Source organism: Spermophilus citellus (genome assembly GCF_964194105.1).
Source record: "Spermophilus citellus genome assembly, chromosome: 11".
Lineage (NCBI taxonomy): Eukaryota > Metazoa > Chordata > Mammalia > Rodentia > Sciuridae > Spermophilus > Spermophilus citellus.
The window spans coordinates 27,885,818-27,904,577 of NC_138192.1; the positions used below are offsets into that span (position 1 = coordinate 27,885,818).

At 34.5% G+C, this 18,760-nt stretch overlaps 1 protein-coding gene across 15 annotated transcripts in view; it reads left to right on the forward strand.

The window, feature by feature from the left end:
* Positions 1 to 18,760, forward strand: part of PTPN4 (protein tyrosine phosphatase non-receptor type 4) — a 180,516-nt gene that overhangs the window by 139,896 nt on the left and 21,860 nt on the right. For all 15 annotated transcript variants that reach the window (XM_081260413.1, XM_081260419.1, XM_081260408.1 and 12 more), the window contains 7 exons: positions 767 to 926; positions 4,313 to 4,396; positions 4,490 to 4,546; positions 10,399 to 10,555; positions 14,340 to 14,506; positions 15,495 to 15,585; positions 15,759 to 15,820. In XM_081260413.1, the coding sequence (XP_081116539.1) occupies positions 767 to 926; positions 4,313 to 4,396; positions 4,490 to 4,546; positions 10,399 to 10,555; positions 14,340 to 14,506; positions 15,495 to 15,585; positions 15,759 to 15,820 (778 nt within the window). The remainder of the gene's footprint in view (positions 1 to 766; positions 927 to 4,312; positions 4,397 to 4,489; positions 4,547 to 10,398; positions 10,556 to 14,339; positions 14,507 to 15,494; positions 15,586 to 15,758; positions 15,821 to 18,760) is intronic.

Genomic DNA, 18,760 nt, shown 5'->3' on the forward strand with positions numbered 1-18,760 from the left:
GGTGCATACCTGTAATCCCAACAATTCAGAGCTGAGGGAAGATGACTGTAAGTTTGAGGCCAACCTGGACGACCTAGCTAGATCCTGACTCAAAATAAAAAGGGCCAGGGCTGTAACTCAGTTGTAGAGCACCTCTGGCTTAAAAAAAAAAAAAAAAAAAAAAAAAAAGAATAGGCCAAATATTTCAGTTGTTTTGTGTGTGGCACAGCCCACTTCTCAGGTTTGGTTTCTCTTTGCCTACCTTATTCTCTGACTAACCATGACTACACTGAAAACCTTAAAATATATATATTTTAGAAAGTTATGTGAAATGCTAAAACAAAATAACATATCTTCATAGGAATATTTTTGAAGTACATTTTATCATAATTATTTACTGATTTGGAAAAGAAATTAACTTTTCTACTTTAAAGGTAAAGTTTTTATTAAAAGTGGTACTGGGCTGGGATTGTGGCTCAGTGGTACAGCGCTCGCCTAGTAAGGGCGAGACCAGGGTTCGATCCTCAGCACCACATAAAAAAAAAATAAAGGCATTGTGTTGTGTCCATCTATACCTAAAAAGAAATAAAATAAAATAAAAAATATTTATTTATAAAAAATAATAAAATAAAAGTGGTACTTTCAGATAATTATGGTATTTAAAGCCTGTCTCCACCTAGACATTGTAAATATTTGGGTTATTTGACTTGAACTTTTTAAAAAATACATTTTAAAAAAATAATTGTGTGAGACAATTTCTAAAATATTTTTCCCCTTTTTTTCCTAGATCACAAGAAACACCTGAAGATGGGCAACCCCCAGCTTTACCACCTAAACAATCTAAGAAAAATAGTTGGAACCAAATTCAATACTCACATTCTCAGCAAGACCTGGAAAATCATACTAATGAAGCATTTGATATACCATCTTCCCCTGAAAAATCTACTGTAAGAAGCTTCTTTACATATTCTCACTTTTCTTTCAATTTCTCAAATCCAAAATTGAGTTTCTTTTGTACTTTAGCATATTTTAACTATAAATTTTATTATAGTACTTCGTCTTTTTCATCATATTCTTTAGTCATAAATTATCCTTTACAAATTTTCTTTTTTCCCCTAGGCATAGAGGTGTATACCTATAATCCCAAGGCCTCAGGAGGCTGAGGCAAGACAATTGCAAATTCTAGGCCAGCCTAAATAATTTAAAGAGACCCTGTCTCAAAATAAAATAGAACCAGGGCCAGACGTGGTGGCACATGCCTGTAAACCCGGTGATTTTAGAGGCTGAGGCAGGAGGAGCCTCAGCAACTTAGTGAGACTCTGTCTCAAAATAAAAAAGGGATGTGGCTCAGTGGTTAAGTGCCCCTGGGTTCATTCCCTAGTGTAAAGAAAGAAAGAAAGAAAATTCCTTTGGGGGTGGCTGGCTAATGCAAAACATATCTACACTTCCAGAACAAATGTTAATAATCCATTAATTACCACTAATGTTACTACATAATTACTTAGAGCAGAGACTTTATCTTTTTCATCATCTTTTGAAATTGAGTACAGGTTTTTAGAAGTATTTTAGTGCTTTTGCCTTAGAGAATATGCTTTTACCACAATAAAATGGTGAGTTGGTAGAATACCCTGGTTTATGAATTTTCATTGCTTTTTCAAGTAGATTTAAATAATCCATAAGTGAGATTGTCAGTATATTTGAGGAAATACTGTGCTCCTGAAGAAATTTAAAAACAGATAACTATTGGTGTGTTTCAGGAAACCTAAGAGACATCAAGGAATGGAATAAGATGTAAAAAAGGGAAGAACCACAGCAGATATTGGCATGTATGCCAAAAGCCTGCAGTGGCCATTACACTCATTGCTCTATTGTTTCTTCAACCATACATCGCCTCTCACATTATCTGAAGTTGAAATTGAAAGGCAACCATTCTGTTATCCCACACTTACTGCTCCAATATCATGGATATAAAAAATAGATGAGAATCCTTACAAAAACGAAAAAAGTGGGCAAGGGTTGTAGCGCAGTGGTAGAGCGCTTACCTAGCATGTATGAGGCACCAGGTTCGATTCTTATCATCACATAAAAATAAGTAAATAAAAATAAAAAAGAACTCTAGTACTACCTCTGTGGTCACTTGCATGTCATTTGTTCATGCATTCATTCATAGTCATTGAGTTCTTACTGAATGCTGGGCACTTTGATGGTAGGAGATATGCAAGGACAAATAAAACATGGTCCCTGCTGTGACATAATTTATAATCTAGATTGTTTCTTTCTTTTTTTCTTTTTTTGTACCAGGAATTGAACCCAGGTGCACTTAACCGCTGAGCTACATCCCTAGCCTCTTTTTTTAATTTTTAAATTTAGAGATAGAGTCTCAGCAAGTTGCTTAGGGCCTCACTAATTTGCTGAGGCTGGCTTTGAACTTGAGGATTAAATAGTAAGTAAGATATAAATAATTCAAATATGTAGCATACTAATTTAAATGCTAGAGAGGAAAAATAAAGAAGGAAAGGTATTTAGGGAATTTCCAGAAGTCTTCTTACAATTTTAGATAGTTTGAACTAGGAATGAAATTTGTGATAAGCCATGTAACTATCTAATGGAATACCAGATACAAAGACAGATGTCTTAGTTCATTTTCTGTTGCTATAACTGAATACCACAGACTGGGTAATTTATAAAGAATAGAATTTTATTTAGTTCATGGGTCTAGAGGTTGGGAAGTTTAAGGACATAGTACTTTCATCTGGTGAGGACCTTCTTGCTGCATCATATTATAGCAGAGGCCATTGCATGGCAAGGTAGAGCAAGTGTGCTAGCTCAGGTCTCTTCATTTTGTAAAGCCACTAATGCCATAATAGGGGCCCCACCCTCATACATCTTCCAATCCTAATTTCCTTTCAAAGAGCTCACCTTTAAATACCATTAATATATGAATTTGGGGATTTTGTTGCTAGCATGTGAATATGTGAACTTTAGGAGGACACATTCAAACTATAGCAACAAGAGTATGATTGAGGGGCTGGGGCTGGGGCTCAGCAGTAGAGTGCTTGCCTCCCATGTCTGAGGCCCTGGGTTCAATCCTCAGCACCACATAAAAATAAATAAACAAAATAAAGGTATTGTGTTCAACTACAACTAAATATATATATAAAAAGAATATGACTGATATAGTCAAGGGATACCAAGGGAGACAGTGTGGCTACAGAAAGAGTAGTAAATGAGGAGACAAGCTAGATTCTCAAAGACTTCTGTTGTAAGGACTTTTTGTTTTAACCCTGAGTGAGATAGGAAGTAAATGGACATATCTGAGAAGAGAGGTAACATGATGTCCATGTAGGTTTTTATGGTATCGCTTTGGCTGTATTTCAAGTAGACTGAAAGCAGGGCAGAGGAAGAGATACTGGTTGTGAGGCATTGCAGTATTTCCATCATGTAATGGTGATTTGGACCAGGGTGATAGCAATACAGGGGATGAGAGATGACTGTCCTCTGGATGTATTTTTAAGACATGATATGCTCATGGATTAGATGTGGAGTACTACAGAAAGAAATCAAAGATAATGCAAGTGTTTTTATTGAGATGTAAAAGGCTGCAGATGAAGCAGGTACAGTTAGAATGTCAGGAGCTCAGTTTAGAACATGTTAAGTTTGAAATGTTTATTAAGAATCCTTTTGGAGATGAGGACGATTGGATATATGATTCTGGACTTGAAGGGTGAGGTCTAAGCCAGAGTTATAACATTGGCGTGTAGTGGTATTTAAAACCACAAAATAGAGAAATTACCAAGAAAGTTTATGTAAATAAGAGGTTCTAGATACCAAGCCTTCCATCCTCCAATTTTAAAAAATGAAGGAACTGAAAGAAACCAGCAAAGGAGACTGAGAAAATGCAGATAGAAAGGTAGAAGGAAAAGTGGGCAAGTGAATTTATCAAATATCACAGGTAAGTCAAGTAAGATAAGGACTGAAAATTGAACACTAGATTCAGCAATGTGAAAATCTTTGGTGTCCTTAATTAACAGTTGTGATAGATTGGTGGGGATGAAAATCTGAGAAGTAGGATGGGATTAGAGGAAATAGAGACAGGAATTTCTTTCGGTTTGCTAGTGTTCTTATTAATATAGTGGCAAGAAGGCATGAGAGAATATAACAGCAAGTTATTATTCAAAGAAATTTATTTTCTTAAACTAACATTTTGAGTAGAATTATGATTCTTTATATTCTGTAGATAATAAAAGCAAATGAAAAGCATGCTTTATGTATGTCTGTAGGATAAACTATAAATGCAGAAATTTATATATTATTTTATTTTTGTCTTTTCAAGCCTAATGGTGGTATTCCACATGATAATCTTGTTCTAATCAGAATGAAACCTGATGAAAATGGAAGGTTTGGATTCAATGTAAAGGTAAGCTGGAATTTATATTGTATTCAGTTTTTACATTAAGTTGTCTTTATTTTGACAATATTTGACCAATACTTTTCTTGTTTTCTTTTCAAGGGAGGATATGATCAGAAGATGCCTGTAATTGTGTCCCGAGTAGCACCAGGAACACCTGTAAGTTATAGTATACTAGCAGCAGCTTCAAGCCAAGTTCTATAACACCAATACCAATACCTCTGTCTGTGTCTATCTTGTTCTCCCTTGATCTCTATCAGTTGTTGCTCCTGAGTCTCTACTAGGCAGAAATTGCACAGCTATTACCACTATTCTAATCCTCAATTCTCGGTGGTAGGCATGAGATTTGTATATTACCTGCTCAGTAACCCAGAGGGACTAAACCTCTCAGTCTAATTTGTAAACCCGTAAGAAGTAAATCCTCAATAGATCAAGCTTGGATCAGATATCTTTGGAAAAACTCAAATTATTATTCAGAGATGCATATGAAGGTTGGGTGAAGTAGCCCCAAATTATTTAATCAATAGGAAATGTTTATGTGTTTGAGATTACAGATGAGGAAATAAATGTTTGCCAAATTGTCATCTGTCATATAGAAAGTTTATAAATAACATGTAAAATAGAAAAAAGGGAAATGTTATTTAGAGATAGAGGTTAAAAAAAATATTACAAAAAGATGTAGCTAAAATATTGAAAGTTGTTGCTTCTAGAGACAGGAAGATAAATGGTAAGGAGAAACACAGAAACTTTCATTTTCTCTCTCTCTCTCTCTCTCTCTCTCTCTCTCTCTCTCTCTCTCTCTTTCTCTCTCTCTCTCTTCTTCCCTCCCTCTCTCCCTCTCCCCAGGGGGTTGAAGGGGGGGGACACTTAACTATCCACATCCCTATCCCTTTTTTATATTTAGAGCCACATCCCTATCCCTTTTTTATATTTATTTAGAGACAGAGTCTCTCTGAGTTGCTTAGGATCTCACCAAGTTGAGGCTGGCTTTGAACCTTGCCAAGTTGAGGCTGCCTCAGACTCCTGAGCTGCTGGAATTACAGAAGAAATGGTTTCTAATAATCTTATAGACACAGTCAGATTTTTAAATTGTGATTAATAACTTTTCTGAAACTGATTTTTAAAATTTAAAAATTATACCTTTTGATCTGACAATTTGACTTTTAGGAATTGTTTCTAATGGAATAATTAAACTACAGAACAAAAATACACAAGAATGTTCATTATGATATGAAATTGAAAAAATCAAAATATGTATCATTAAAATTAGTGGAATAAATTATGCCTTGCTTTACTGCTATTAAAATGATGCTGTGTCTCTGTAAATACAGAAATATATCCACAAAATGGTCTTACTGAAAATTACATTATAAATCTACATATATGTTTGAACCCAGTGTATAAAAATGTAAATTGTATAGAAAAAGTCTGGAAACATACAAAAATGTTACTGTGTTTTGCCTGGATAATGGAATTATTGGAATTCTTGCATTTTTCTTTATTCCTTTTTTAATTGTTCAAAACATAACGATTAATATGTATTGCTCATATTATTAGAAAAGATAGTATACTTTATTTAAGTCTAAGATGTTCAGGGAACATTCTCTAGATCAACACAATTCTGTGACTCCAAATTCTCTTCTTAAGCTATACAAATTAGAGTTTTCTTGTCGTTTTGTCATTTTATACATGCACGTTCTCTCTCTCTCTCTCTCTCTCTCTCTCTCTCTCTCTCTCTTTCTCTCTCTCTCACACACACACACACACACACACACACACACACACACACACACACTTTTTTTTCACAGCACTGGGGATTGAACCCATAATTGCTCTACCACTGAGTTATATCCTCAAGCCTTTTATTTTAAGATAGGGTCTTGCCAAGTTGCCCATTCTGGCTTCAAACTTGCAATTCTCCTGCCTCAGCCTCCTGAGTAGCCAGGATTATAGGCATGTGCCACAGGCTCATTTTATATTATTTTATTAATTTCAAGACCAACACAGTCTTCGAATTAGAAATCACATTTTTAGATGACTTGGGGGTGTTATGTCTATTGCCCATTTTGTTCTGGGGCGGTAGGTTGCCAAGAGACCAAGAAAGAAATTTAGAGATGTGATATGAGATACAGGATTTATTAAGAAATGCTTATGGGGGAGGTTCAGTGACAAGCAGCTAGACGGATTCTTCTCCAGAAAGACCTGTGGTGATAAGCTCAACAAGTGTACCCCTGCTTTGTCCCTGGGCAGTGCTTCTCTCTCCAAGGTGCTCTGATTTGTACCAGCTACCACAGGAGGGAAGGTATAGGTTTTATAGGTTTAGTTACAGAAGCAGAATCAGCTTAGCTTGCTTTGTCTCCTTGTATGACCAGCATACCAAGGAGCAGCTGTCCTGGCATGTGTGCAAAAAAAAAAAAAAAAAAAAAAAAAATGGGTTTCTACAGATAATGCTAACTTGCCCTGATTCCCAGCATAATCTCAGAGAGCCAAGTGTCCCTCAAGATAATATGTATCTGGACATCTTGGCCTAGACCCAATTTCATTGTTCCTTTTATTTCATTTGACTGGGTTTTAGGGAACAGAAGGGAGCTTTCAGGGACATTGTGTTTTATCAACCCCCTTTTCTTAAAGATGACACAAGGAGAAACAGAATTTCAAGTATTCTGATTTTTTTTCTATTTTGGACACCTCTGAAATGGATAAATTCCAATGAAAAAAAATCATGTTTTTCTTTCTGGTCTGATAATCTTTTAGTCAGTGGCTATTGCTCCAACAAATTCATTTTAATATGTTCTTTATCTAAATTTTTAGAATCAGAATAAAATATAAATAAGAATTTATTTCTGAAAGAAGGCAGGCTAAGTATGAGTTTCCTTCAATAATAATAGGTACAGTAAGGGATACTTATAGTTATCTCTAACAGACCATCTGTTCTTTTCTACCAACTACACCATCCACAAAGTAATATCAAAAAAATAGCTCTTTCTTCTACCATTAACTCCCACTCCATCTCACTTCAGGTATTCCAGAGACATTTAGAAAAACTTGGAACCAAATTGGTATGCAGAAGCATCACACTGCTAATGCAAAGAGAATATATGAAAAATGTTCTACTTTACTACAGAAGTAGAGAGAAAAAAGCAACTAGAGAGAATGAACATAATCTTACTTTTTTGTTTGTTTTTGTTTTTGCAGTTCTGGGGATTAAGTCCAAGGCCTTGTGCATGCTAGGCAGGCCTCTACCACTGAGCTGTCCCCAGCCCACCTTAAATTTTAATATTTCAGATTTTAAAACTTTGGATTAGTATTCTCATTTTTAGCTTCACAACAGTTCTGTGAAATAATCAAGGCAAATATCTTCTGTGTTTTCAGAATTTTAGATATCAAAGATCACATTTCATAAACAACAGAGGAAGAATTTTGACCTTTTTTTTTTTTTTTTTTTCCAATTCTAGGAATTGAACCCCCAGGCCTCATGCATGCCAAGCAAACTCTCTACCACTGAGCCACATCCCAAGCCCCAACTTCGACTTGTACTTAGAACAAATCAGTGACAACCTTGTTGGATTTTATGGAATTTGTGAAATTTTTTTTATGGAATTTGTGAATTAGTGAATTCTGAGTAGTTGTGCTTTCTTTTTTTTTTTTTTTTTTTTTTTTTGGTTTGGTACTGGGGATTGAATCCAGGGAGGCTTAGCCTCTGGGCCATATCCCCACCTCTTTTTATATTTTGTTTAGAGACAAAGTTTTGCTAGTTGCTAGGGCCTTACGAAGTTGCTAAGGTTGGCTTTGAACTCATGATCCTCCTGCCTCAGCCTCCCGAGCCCCTGGGATTACAGGCATGCACCACCTCACCCAGCCTTGCTGTCATTTCTTACTGCCTTTGTCTCAGGAGTTTACCTTTTTTGTTAAGATACTGCCCCATTTTTCCTTCTCTACTTCTATCTGTCATCCTTTATATTTGACTCTCATGTTTTTATTGCTCTGTTCCCAGAACACAATCTTCGTAGTTCTGTTTCTATTTTTCTTATATCTTTTACCTTAATTACTGGCTTGTTTTCTCAATAAAGTGTGTACAAGTAATCTTCACTTTGCACAGTAGTGCAGGACAATGTGTGATGAAATCATGAAATCTTGATTAGTTGGAACAATTACAGTCGTCCCACAACTTTTATATTTTTTTGTCTAAACATTCAAATCTCTTCCTGTTTCTTACAAAAGTATAGATAAATGAGAAAATATTAAAACTAATAAATGATTTAGTATCCTGTGATTCAAAACATCAGAAATATTGAGATTTAAAATGTTTTCTTTATGAAAACATAGCACAATCTCATAAAGTACTTGCCGCCTCCTTGTTATAAAACTTTTTGTACAGAGTGAGCATTTCTTCTTGCCTTGATAATTATCTTTTTATATTTCCTTTCAACATTTTATACTTTGAACTTTGAGTGTTTTTATTCTCTTAACTTCATTTATGTTCAATTCAAATTTCATTTCCAGGATTAATCAAATTTCATTTCTTTGCTCATCTTTTTTGGTCAATTCCCTCTTTAGATTATCCATTTTTGTATGGCTTAATCACTGAAAGGAAGGAGGAGCCAAAACTACATGCTTTACTTTCTGTGCATGTAAAGAATGACAGATATGCATTGACAAATCATTCAGATTTTGAAAGAAGGGATGTGGCCAGGCACAGTGGCGCACACCTGTGATTCCAGTGGCTTGGGAGGCTGAGGCAAGAGGATTGTGAGTTCAAAGCCAGCCCCAGCAATTTAGCAAGGCCCCAAGCAACTTAGCTAGACCCCATCTCAAAGTAAAAAATTTTATAAGGGGATGGGGACTGGGGTTGTGCTTCTGTGATTAAGCACCCCAGGGCTTAATCCCTGGTACAAAAAAAAAAATGATCTGATTGGCCACTCATCGTAATATATGTCTTTATCTATGTAGAGATTTTTGGACTGAGAACCTTACAGTGAAGTTTTTATTTATGCATTATCCACAATTAACACATGATAACTAAAATTTAAACCATGTTGTTGGGGGACTGGTGTCATTTAAACCATGGTAACTGAAATTTCTATGTATATAGACAATATAAAGTTAGAGCTGCATGTGTATATGTACTTTTAAATCTTTAGTTTTATCTGTATCTCTAGGCACATAATAGGTCATCAGGAAGGAAGAAGGGGAAGAAATAGTATCTCCATGAGAAAATTAGGTTTCTAAGCCAGATGTAGCGGCCCATGCCTGTAATCCCAGTGACTTGGGAGGCTGAGGCAGGAGGATCACAAGTTTTAGAACAGCCCAGGCAACTTTGTGAGACCCTCTCTAAAAATTTTAGAAAGCTGGAGGATGCGGGTAAAGTGCCCCTGAGTTCTATCCCCAGTACAATAAACAAAACAACAACAACAAAAAAACCCTCTATGTTTCTACTTTTTAAAATTGATGAATGAGAGCTAGGATTGTGGCTCAGTGGTAGAGTGCTTGCCTAGCATCTGTGAGGCACTGGGTTTGATCCTCAGCACCACATAAAAATAAATACATAAAAATAAAAATAAAGATATCATGGGCTGGGGTTGTGGCTTAGGGGTAGAGCACTTGCCTCGCATGTGTGAGGCACTGGGTTCAATCCTCAGCACCACATATAAATAAATTAAATAAAGGTATTGTGTTCATATACAACTAAAAAATATTTTTAAAAATTAAGGTATCATGTCCATCTACAACTAAAGAAAATATTTTAAAAATTGATGGTTGAGGGCTGGGCTTGTGGCTTAGTGGCAGAGCATTGTGCTGCTTAGCATGTGTGAGGCACTGAGTTTGATTCTCAGCATCACATACAAATAAATAAAATAAACGTCCATTGACAACTAAAAAGAATTTTTTTTAAATGATGAATGAGTGCATAGATGCTTTTGGTTTTCCTGTTATGAATTCTATAAAAATAAAACCCAATACTTCCAGAAAGTCACATGCAAATCTGAAACCTTACTTGCCTTATATTACAGGCTGACCTCTGTGTCCCTCGATTGAATGAAGGGGACCAAGTTGTACTAATTAATGGTCGGGACATTACAGAACATACCCATGATCAAGTTGTCCTATTTATTAAAGCTAGCTGTGAAAGACATTCTGGGGAACTCGTGCTTCTAGTTCGACCCAATGGTAAGTACTCTATGCAATACTGGCTATTTGTCATAATTCGTTACTCTTTATTACTGGACATAACAGCCAGAGTGGGCTTTTAAAACATAAATCATGTCAGTTTTCTGCTCAAAGCACAATGGCCTCCATTCATACTTGGAGAAAAATCCAAATTCTTGGTTTCCTTACTTCTTTACTCATCTTGCTCACTCTCCTCTATTCTACTACACTCAGTGGCTTTCTTTTCTTTCTTTTTTCTTTTTTCTTTTTTTTTTTCCTCCTATACTGGCTTTCTATTTTTTTTTAATTTATTTATTTTAATTAGGTATATACGACAAGCAGAATGCATTTTAATTTATTATACACGATTGCAGCACAACTTTACATTTCTGTGGTTATATACTATGTAGCAGCTTTCTGTTTCTTAAATATTCTGATCTATTTTAGGGTCTTCATGTTTGCTGTTCCCTCTGCCTGATAAACTATTTTTTTTCTTTTTTATTTTATTTGTTCTTTTTAGATATATATGACATTAGAGTATATTTTGACACATACATACAGGGAGTTTAACTTATTCTAATTAGTAATCCCATTCTTGCAGTTGTACATGATGGAGTTTTATTGGTCACGTATTCATATATAAACATAGGAAAGTTATGTCCAATTCATTCTGCCATCTTTTCTATTCCCATTCCCCCCCTCCCCTTTATTCCCTTTTGTCAGCATTCACATATCAGAGAGAACGTTCAACCTTTGGTTTTTTGGGATTGTCTTTTTTCACTTAGCATAATAGTCTCCAGTTTCATCCATTCTGATAAACTGTTCTTGATTTTTGTATGACTTTTGCTCTCACTTTATTCAGGTCTCTGCTAAAAGGTCATCCCAGAAAGGCTTTCTGTTTCTTAATCTATCATTAAAATAGCTTTCCACTTCCCCTAATTAGTTTAGTAGTAGTATTAAGTACCCAGTAAATTCTCAGTAGATGCATGAATAAATTTTGAATTCTGTTTCACTCCTAGAAAATTCCATAATAATCTCTAGTTTAAACAATTTGTGTTTTTAAATCTTGTCTAACTTTTCAGTAGATAATGTGCACTTGCCTAATCATGTCATCTACTTATCTGGACTTGTTAATTCATAACCACAGATTCCTAGGTTTGAAGAAATGTCAGACCTCATAAGTTCTAGCCCCTTTGCCAATTGCACAGGTCTCTTCTACAGCAGCCTCAAAAACATCCTATCAATGTAGAGTACTTAGTGGTTCCTGAAGCAGTATATTCCGCCTTTATATAGTTTGAATTGTAAATTGAATTAAAGTTTATCTTCCTTTAATCCCTTCATTACTAATTTATATCATTTAATTCTATCATGCAGAATAAGTTTTAATCTCTCTTCCTTCAATTTTTTTGGCAAGAGCTAATTTTACCAGAAATACCCTCCATAAGGCATTGTTTTTAAGTTCCAAGAAAAAATTCCTATGTAATAGCATTGAACATATTCTTCTAGTTTTGTTCTGAACCTATTGTCCAGCACACCCAACCCTACAAAATTTTGCCAAGTTTTTTTTTTTTTTTTTATTAAAAAACAAAACAGAGCTGGGGATGTGGCTCAAGCAGTGGTGCGCTCACCTGGCATGCGCGGGTCACTGGGTTCGATCCTCAGCACCACATAAAAATAAAGATGTTGTGTCCACCGAAAACTAAAAAATAAATTAAAAATTTTTTTTAAAACCTCTCAATCTCTCGGATAAAACCAGGCACCTTAGGGACTGGGGTTGTGACTCAGTGGTAGAACATCACCTAGCATGTGTGAGGCACTGGGTTCAATTCTCAGCACCATATAAAAATAAATAAAGATATTGTGTCCAACTACAACTTAAAAAATTAAAAAATATTAAGTTTTTTAAAGAAGGCACTTTAATTTTATCTTCTCTACTTTGACTTCTCTATTCATAGTCAGTTATAAGGACTTACACAGATCATTCTATCTTGGTTTTTCAAAAAACTTGTTTATTTAGACCTGGTACTGAGGTGACTTATTCATTTCTAGGCATTTTCTGTCACTTAAAGCTTCCTAAGTTTTATACCAAGAATACTGTTCTTTGAATTTTACTTACTCTGTTTTTTCTTGATAATATCTCCTAAAGAACTTAAAAATAATGTGATTTTTAAACTTTCTATGTACATAGGCTCTTTTGTATGCTCTCATTTAATCCTCATGGCCATCCAGTGTGATAGTTGAAAATAATCCTCATTTTAAAATTGAATACACTTTGGTACAAGACATTCAGTTTTCTGTTCATGGATTCATGACTAGTGCAGAGCCAAAATATGAGCAAAAGCCCATATGATGGCAAAGACATGGCCTTCTTGAAATTTCAAATTGCCTGATTTACACTTTAATTTATGAGAGAAATCCACCTTTCTTGCAAAATGTTAGATTTTTAAAAAATATTTTTTAATTATAGATGGATGCAATATCTTTATTTTGTTTATTTTTATGTGGCGCTGAGGATCGAACTCAGTACCTCATATGTGCAAAGAAAGCACTCTGACACTGAGCCACAACCCCAGCCCAAAATGTTAAATCTTTCTAACATTGTTTTGTAGTCAAAATCTGGGCCAGGACCTCTATTCATTTTCACTGTGGGTCCATCATGTCCATTTGAACTTAAAACAACTTATAATCAAAATGAAGTATGCTTACCAAGAATGTGCTTTTTATTTTCTGATCTTTTTCCCTCTAAGTCTTATTTCTTCTTAGGTAAACTAGTCTCTTTTTTTGTTGTTGTTGTTTTGTTTTGTCTTTGTGTTCTTCATTTCAGAAATTTATTTTTATCAAAAAATGCATACATATCTGAGAAGGAACCAGGCCTCCAGACAAGAGTAGCAGAGGTCTCAGCCTTGACTCCATATTTTAGAAAGCTTTTGTCTTTTCTTTAGCCATGTTCCTTCCAATAGGGTCAGGATTTTGCAAGGCCAAGAAGATACGTCAAGCCATCACCTCTAACTTATCTCTCCTTTCTTAAACACTCTTTTTACCCCTCAATTATTTGTCCAAATAGCCCTGAAGCCACTTCTTAGGCCTTTGTAAGCATTTTCCACAGTCTCATTTCTCCCAACTGTGGATCTTGTGATATGTGTTCTCAGGGCAGCAAGGTAATTAAGAGGCAGTAAGTAGTTAGCAGACAAGTAGTGAAGACAAAGCACACATGTGGGCCAGGATGTATACATGTGTGTTTATAGGTCCCCATGTTATGGAATGGGGCTAAGAAGGTGAAAAGAAATAGTGTATTCTATAAGCTTAGGGTCTAGGTACTGACTCTTCTCATACTATCATGACCATGGATTCTGATTTAGAATTCTCTTTTTAAATCTGGCATCTCAGATTATTTTGTTGCTATGTCAAGGAAAGAAGATAGAGCATATATTGCTTATCACTTTGTCCAATATATTTGTAACTTACATTTAGACATTTGTCTTATGAACTTCTATTTGTATTCTTGTCCTCAGTCCCCACAATTTAAGAATAGGTCTATTCATAGCTACATCTTAGCAGCATCATTTTTTTTCCTTAATGTTTCTTCAAGTTACAGACATTTTTAGGCTTCTGGACAAAATCCTTTGTTTCCCCCACAGGTGCAGAAAAGCCCTTCAATTTCACAGCCACTCAGTTCCCACACCCTACATCAGATTAATATAATTAGTCAAAGTGAATTATTTTCTGACAAAAAACTGAAGAGCATATCTAATTCTTATAATGAATTACATTAAGATTTCTATGTGCATTTTTTGTTTTGTTTTAGCTGTGTATGATGTAGTGGAAGAAAAACTAGAAAATGAACCAGACTTCCAGTACATTCCTGAGAAAGCCCCACTAGATAGTGTCCATCAAGATGACCATTCCCTGCGGGAGTCAATGGTCCAGCTAGCTGAGGGGCTTATTACTGGAACGGTCCTGACACAATTTGATGTGAGTGATATCATTGTACAGAAAAAGTGTTTGCCCATATTTTCTAATTAGTTTCATGGTTTCTAACTGCCTAATCTACTTTCCATTATAATTTAGAAATAAAATGGTATCCTTAGAAATGTCTGATAATAAGAAGTTCCAAAACACAATTTTTAAAAAAATTGTTCCCATAATAATTAAGTTATGATTATATAAGTACAGGTTTGTTTTTAAAAAGAGGCATAAAGGAATTTTATATCTATATCATCAGACTACATTTTTTTCAATAATTAAGCATCTGTTTTTATGAAAAGTAGATGAAGATAAGCTATTACAGACTTTAAAATTATGAATTAAAGGAAAAATAACCTGCTTTCAAGTTTATACCTTGTTATATTTAATCTTTTTCTAACTTTGATCAGTGCAGTCTTTAAAACTCTTAAATAGATTGCTGAATCAGAAGAACATGAATGCTTCTTCAGTACTTATAATCTGTATTTTGATTAGTAAGCATACAGAGGGTTTTAAAATGCTTTGCTAAGAGTATGTGAACTTAATTTGCTTAATTTAGGAAAAGCAGGAGGTTTTTAATGTTTTTTAAAATGGCCATTATGAGTATTTATTGCTCTGAAGTATGAGTGATGTGTTTGTAATGATAAAACATTAAAGACACATGTCGGTTTTTTCAGTCTTGGTTCATGTGCTGCAAACACCTCCAAATTAAATGAAAGTCAAGTGTCCTCTGCAGATGTGGTACTTAAAATTTTAGGTACTATTGCTGTATACAAAATTGTTTTTATCTGTTTTTTAAAAATATCATATATTTAATTCTTCTCAGAACTACATAATTCAGCTTTCAAATTCTGGTTCAATACTCTAATAGGCCCAGGTACATCATTATGTAGATGAAGTATTCAAAGGAAAAAAAACCTGTTTCCTTAAAGTACAGAAACAATTCTAAAAAATAAAACAAGTTGTTGGACTGAAGATTTTTTTTCTTTTTTTATAGCAACTGTATCGTAAAAAACCTGGAATGACAATGTCTTGTGCCAAATTACCTCAGAATATTTCCAAAAATAGATACAGAGACATTTCGCCTTGTGAGTATCTATAATCTTTCCTAAATTTGATCTTTTTAACATAACTTTATTAGAACATTGTTTCTAGACTGGGGGTTTAGCTCAGTGGTAGAGCATGTGCAAGGCCCTGGGTTCAATTCCAGCACCAAAACAAACAACAGAACAAAAACATTATTTCTTTTGAATTTTTACAGATGATGCTACACGGGTCATTTTAAAAGGTAATGAAGACTACATCAATGCAAACTATATAAATGTAAGTTGTTTTTTTAAAAATTATGTCTTTGTATTTGAAATAATAGGGACCACTCTAAGCTTTGGGATAAGTAATCTAACTTAGATGGAATATTTAAACTTGCAAATATTAAAACAATATTATAAAAGTAATGTTGAATAGTTTGATGTTGGTATATTAGTATATACATTGAACATTGAAATACACTACTTCAGTTCAGAGATAGATAACCTAAATGTTAAAACTTTTTATGCTAAATGTTAGCCTTTTAAATTATTGGAAATACAACAGTCTATCTGAAATTTGGTGAACTGTCTAGAATTTACAATTGTAAGAAAGATTCTTTGCCCCCAGTTGAAGAGAAAAAAAAGGATCACTCCTATTTTTTCTTAACTTTGTAATATAGAAATTTTCAAAGGTATAAAGTTAGAACAAAACATAAAATGAGGGACTGAGGATGTGTAGCTCAATGGTAGAGCACTTGCCTAATGTGTGAGGTCCTGGATTTAATTCCCCACACCATTAAAAAAAGATAAAAGTAAAATGAACCTTCATATACACATCTCTCAGCTTCAGCAGTTGTCAGTTCAGGGCCAATCTTGTTTCACCTACATCCCCACATTCAGATTGTTTAAGGTAAATCTGTATGTCATATCATTCTATGAATACCTATTCATCTCTTGATGCTGACATCTTTTGAAATACATCAAAATGTAAGTGTTAAAAACAGAACCATGAAAGTCCTTGAGAGAAATAATGAGAGAATTCTTTAATATTTCAGAAAGGGGGAGGTTTTATAATCTTAGATACATGTCTAATCTATAAAAAAAATATTGATGAATTTGGCAGTGAAAATTTGTAATGTTTGGTATGCTTAAAAAGTACTAAAATCTAGTTATGCCCTGAATTTTTAAAATGCTAGAAAAGGCTTATTTCTTAAATATAAAAGAGCTCTATAAACGATTAAGAAGAATAAAGACTTGAAGTGAGCCATGGTGGCACATGCCTATCATCGCAACAACTCAGAAGGCTAAAGGCAAGAGGAACACATTCTTGAGGCTAGCCTAGACAATTTAGCAAGACCCTGTCTCAAAATAAAAAAGGGCCAAGAATATATAGCTCTGTGGTAAAGCACCCCTGGATTAAATTCTCAGTAACCTAAAAAATAAAGAAGGACTAGAGATGTAGTTAATGGTAAGGCACCACAGGGTTCAATCCCCAGTACCAAAAATAAATAAATACATATATACATACATAATACTTGGATGAGATTAATCAAATTATGTTATATGTATATATGAATATAGCACAATGAATCCCACTATTATGTATAAGTATAGTGCACTAATAAATAAAGATGTGCACTTAAAGATGGAAAAAAGAGAGAGAAAATGGGCCTGGCATGGTTGTATATACCTGTAATCCCAGTGGCTCAGAAGGTTGAGGCAGGAGGATCCCAGGTTCAAATCCAGCCTTAGAAAAATGATTATTCAATTAAAGTAAACATAGAAAATTCAAAGAAAAGGAAATGCAGATGATGTTTTAAATTTCACGGCTATTTTCAAATACAAAAGTAGAATGGTATGAAGAGTCCTCTATGTTACCAGCTTCAAGAACTTTCAAAAGATGGCTAGTCTGATTTCATCTGAGCAGTACCCTCTAAAATTTTTAAGCCCACTTTGTCAATTCTGAGTATTTGAAGTAGTTGAAGTTTTTGTAAATATTGAATTAGTGAATACTGAGTCATTGCGTCTAGAGCAATTATTGAATTAGGATTCAAATATAAGCCAAATCACAACATTTTCATCATAATTTTGTTGCCATTTAAGGTATTTTATTAAATATATAATTAATTCATTTACACTGAACCTATAGCCCATAGTACTGCTGTAACTCATGCCTGCAGAATACTAATCTAAATATTCTCCATTGGGCATAAAAAAACATGCAAAAAAAAGTGCAAAGTATTCTTAGGAACACTACATAGTAGTGTTGTGCATTTATAAACAGAGAAATCACCAACAGAAAGCACCTAATGAAAAATATGGCAGTGTCTAGCATGCAGAATGATTACTTGTTTACAGATACGACGGCAGAAAGAGGAAGGCACCGAGTTGTTTTGTTTGATATCAGTTGGAAATATGCCTATCTGTGACTCAGATGTTTCACAACTCTGAACATGCTTACAGGTGACCAAGAAAGTTACATATAAATTTCAGCAAGAAGTCAAATATACAAATACAGAATCTGTGACTCAGGATTGGCTGCTTTAATGTGTACTTCTGATAAGGATTGTTTTATTTTATTTTAGCAAAACCACAATACCATTGTAACACTTAGAACTGAGTTAGTTAAACAAAAAGTATATTCAGCTTAATTTTTTAAAAAGTAAAAGTACAAATGGAAACTGCAGGGAAGCTGGGTGTGGTGATGCACACCTGTAATCCCAGCAACCCAAGAGTAAAGCAGGTAGATCACAAGTTTAAGCCCAGCCTCAGCAACCAAGCAAGGCCCTAAGCAACTTAGTGAAAACTGTCTCAAAATAAAAAATAAAAAGACTAGGGTTGTGGATCAGTGATTAAGCGCTACTGGGTTCAATCTCTAGTGCCAAAGAAAAGAAGAAAAAAGAAACTGCAAGGAATTCCTGGGTTTGTTTGTTTGTTTGTTTGTTTGATTTTATTGTTTTTTTACCTATGAGACTGAAAAATCAAAAAGTTTGATGATATCATATAGATGTAGAATAATATTATGCTGCCATTTTTAAGTAGCTTTACAGAACAAAAAGGAAGATAGTTTAACATTGGTGTGTTGTATGCAGAGTATATCTGAAAGCGTAGATCACAAATAAGAAAAAAAGGGCTGGGGGTGTAACTCAGTAGTAGAGCACTTGCCTAGCATGTGTGAGGCACTGGGTTGAAATCTCAACATTGCATATAAATAAATAAATACAGGCCCATTGAC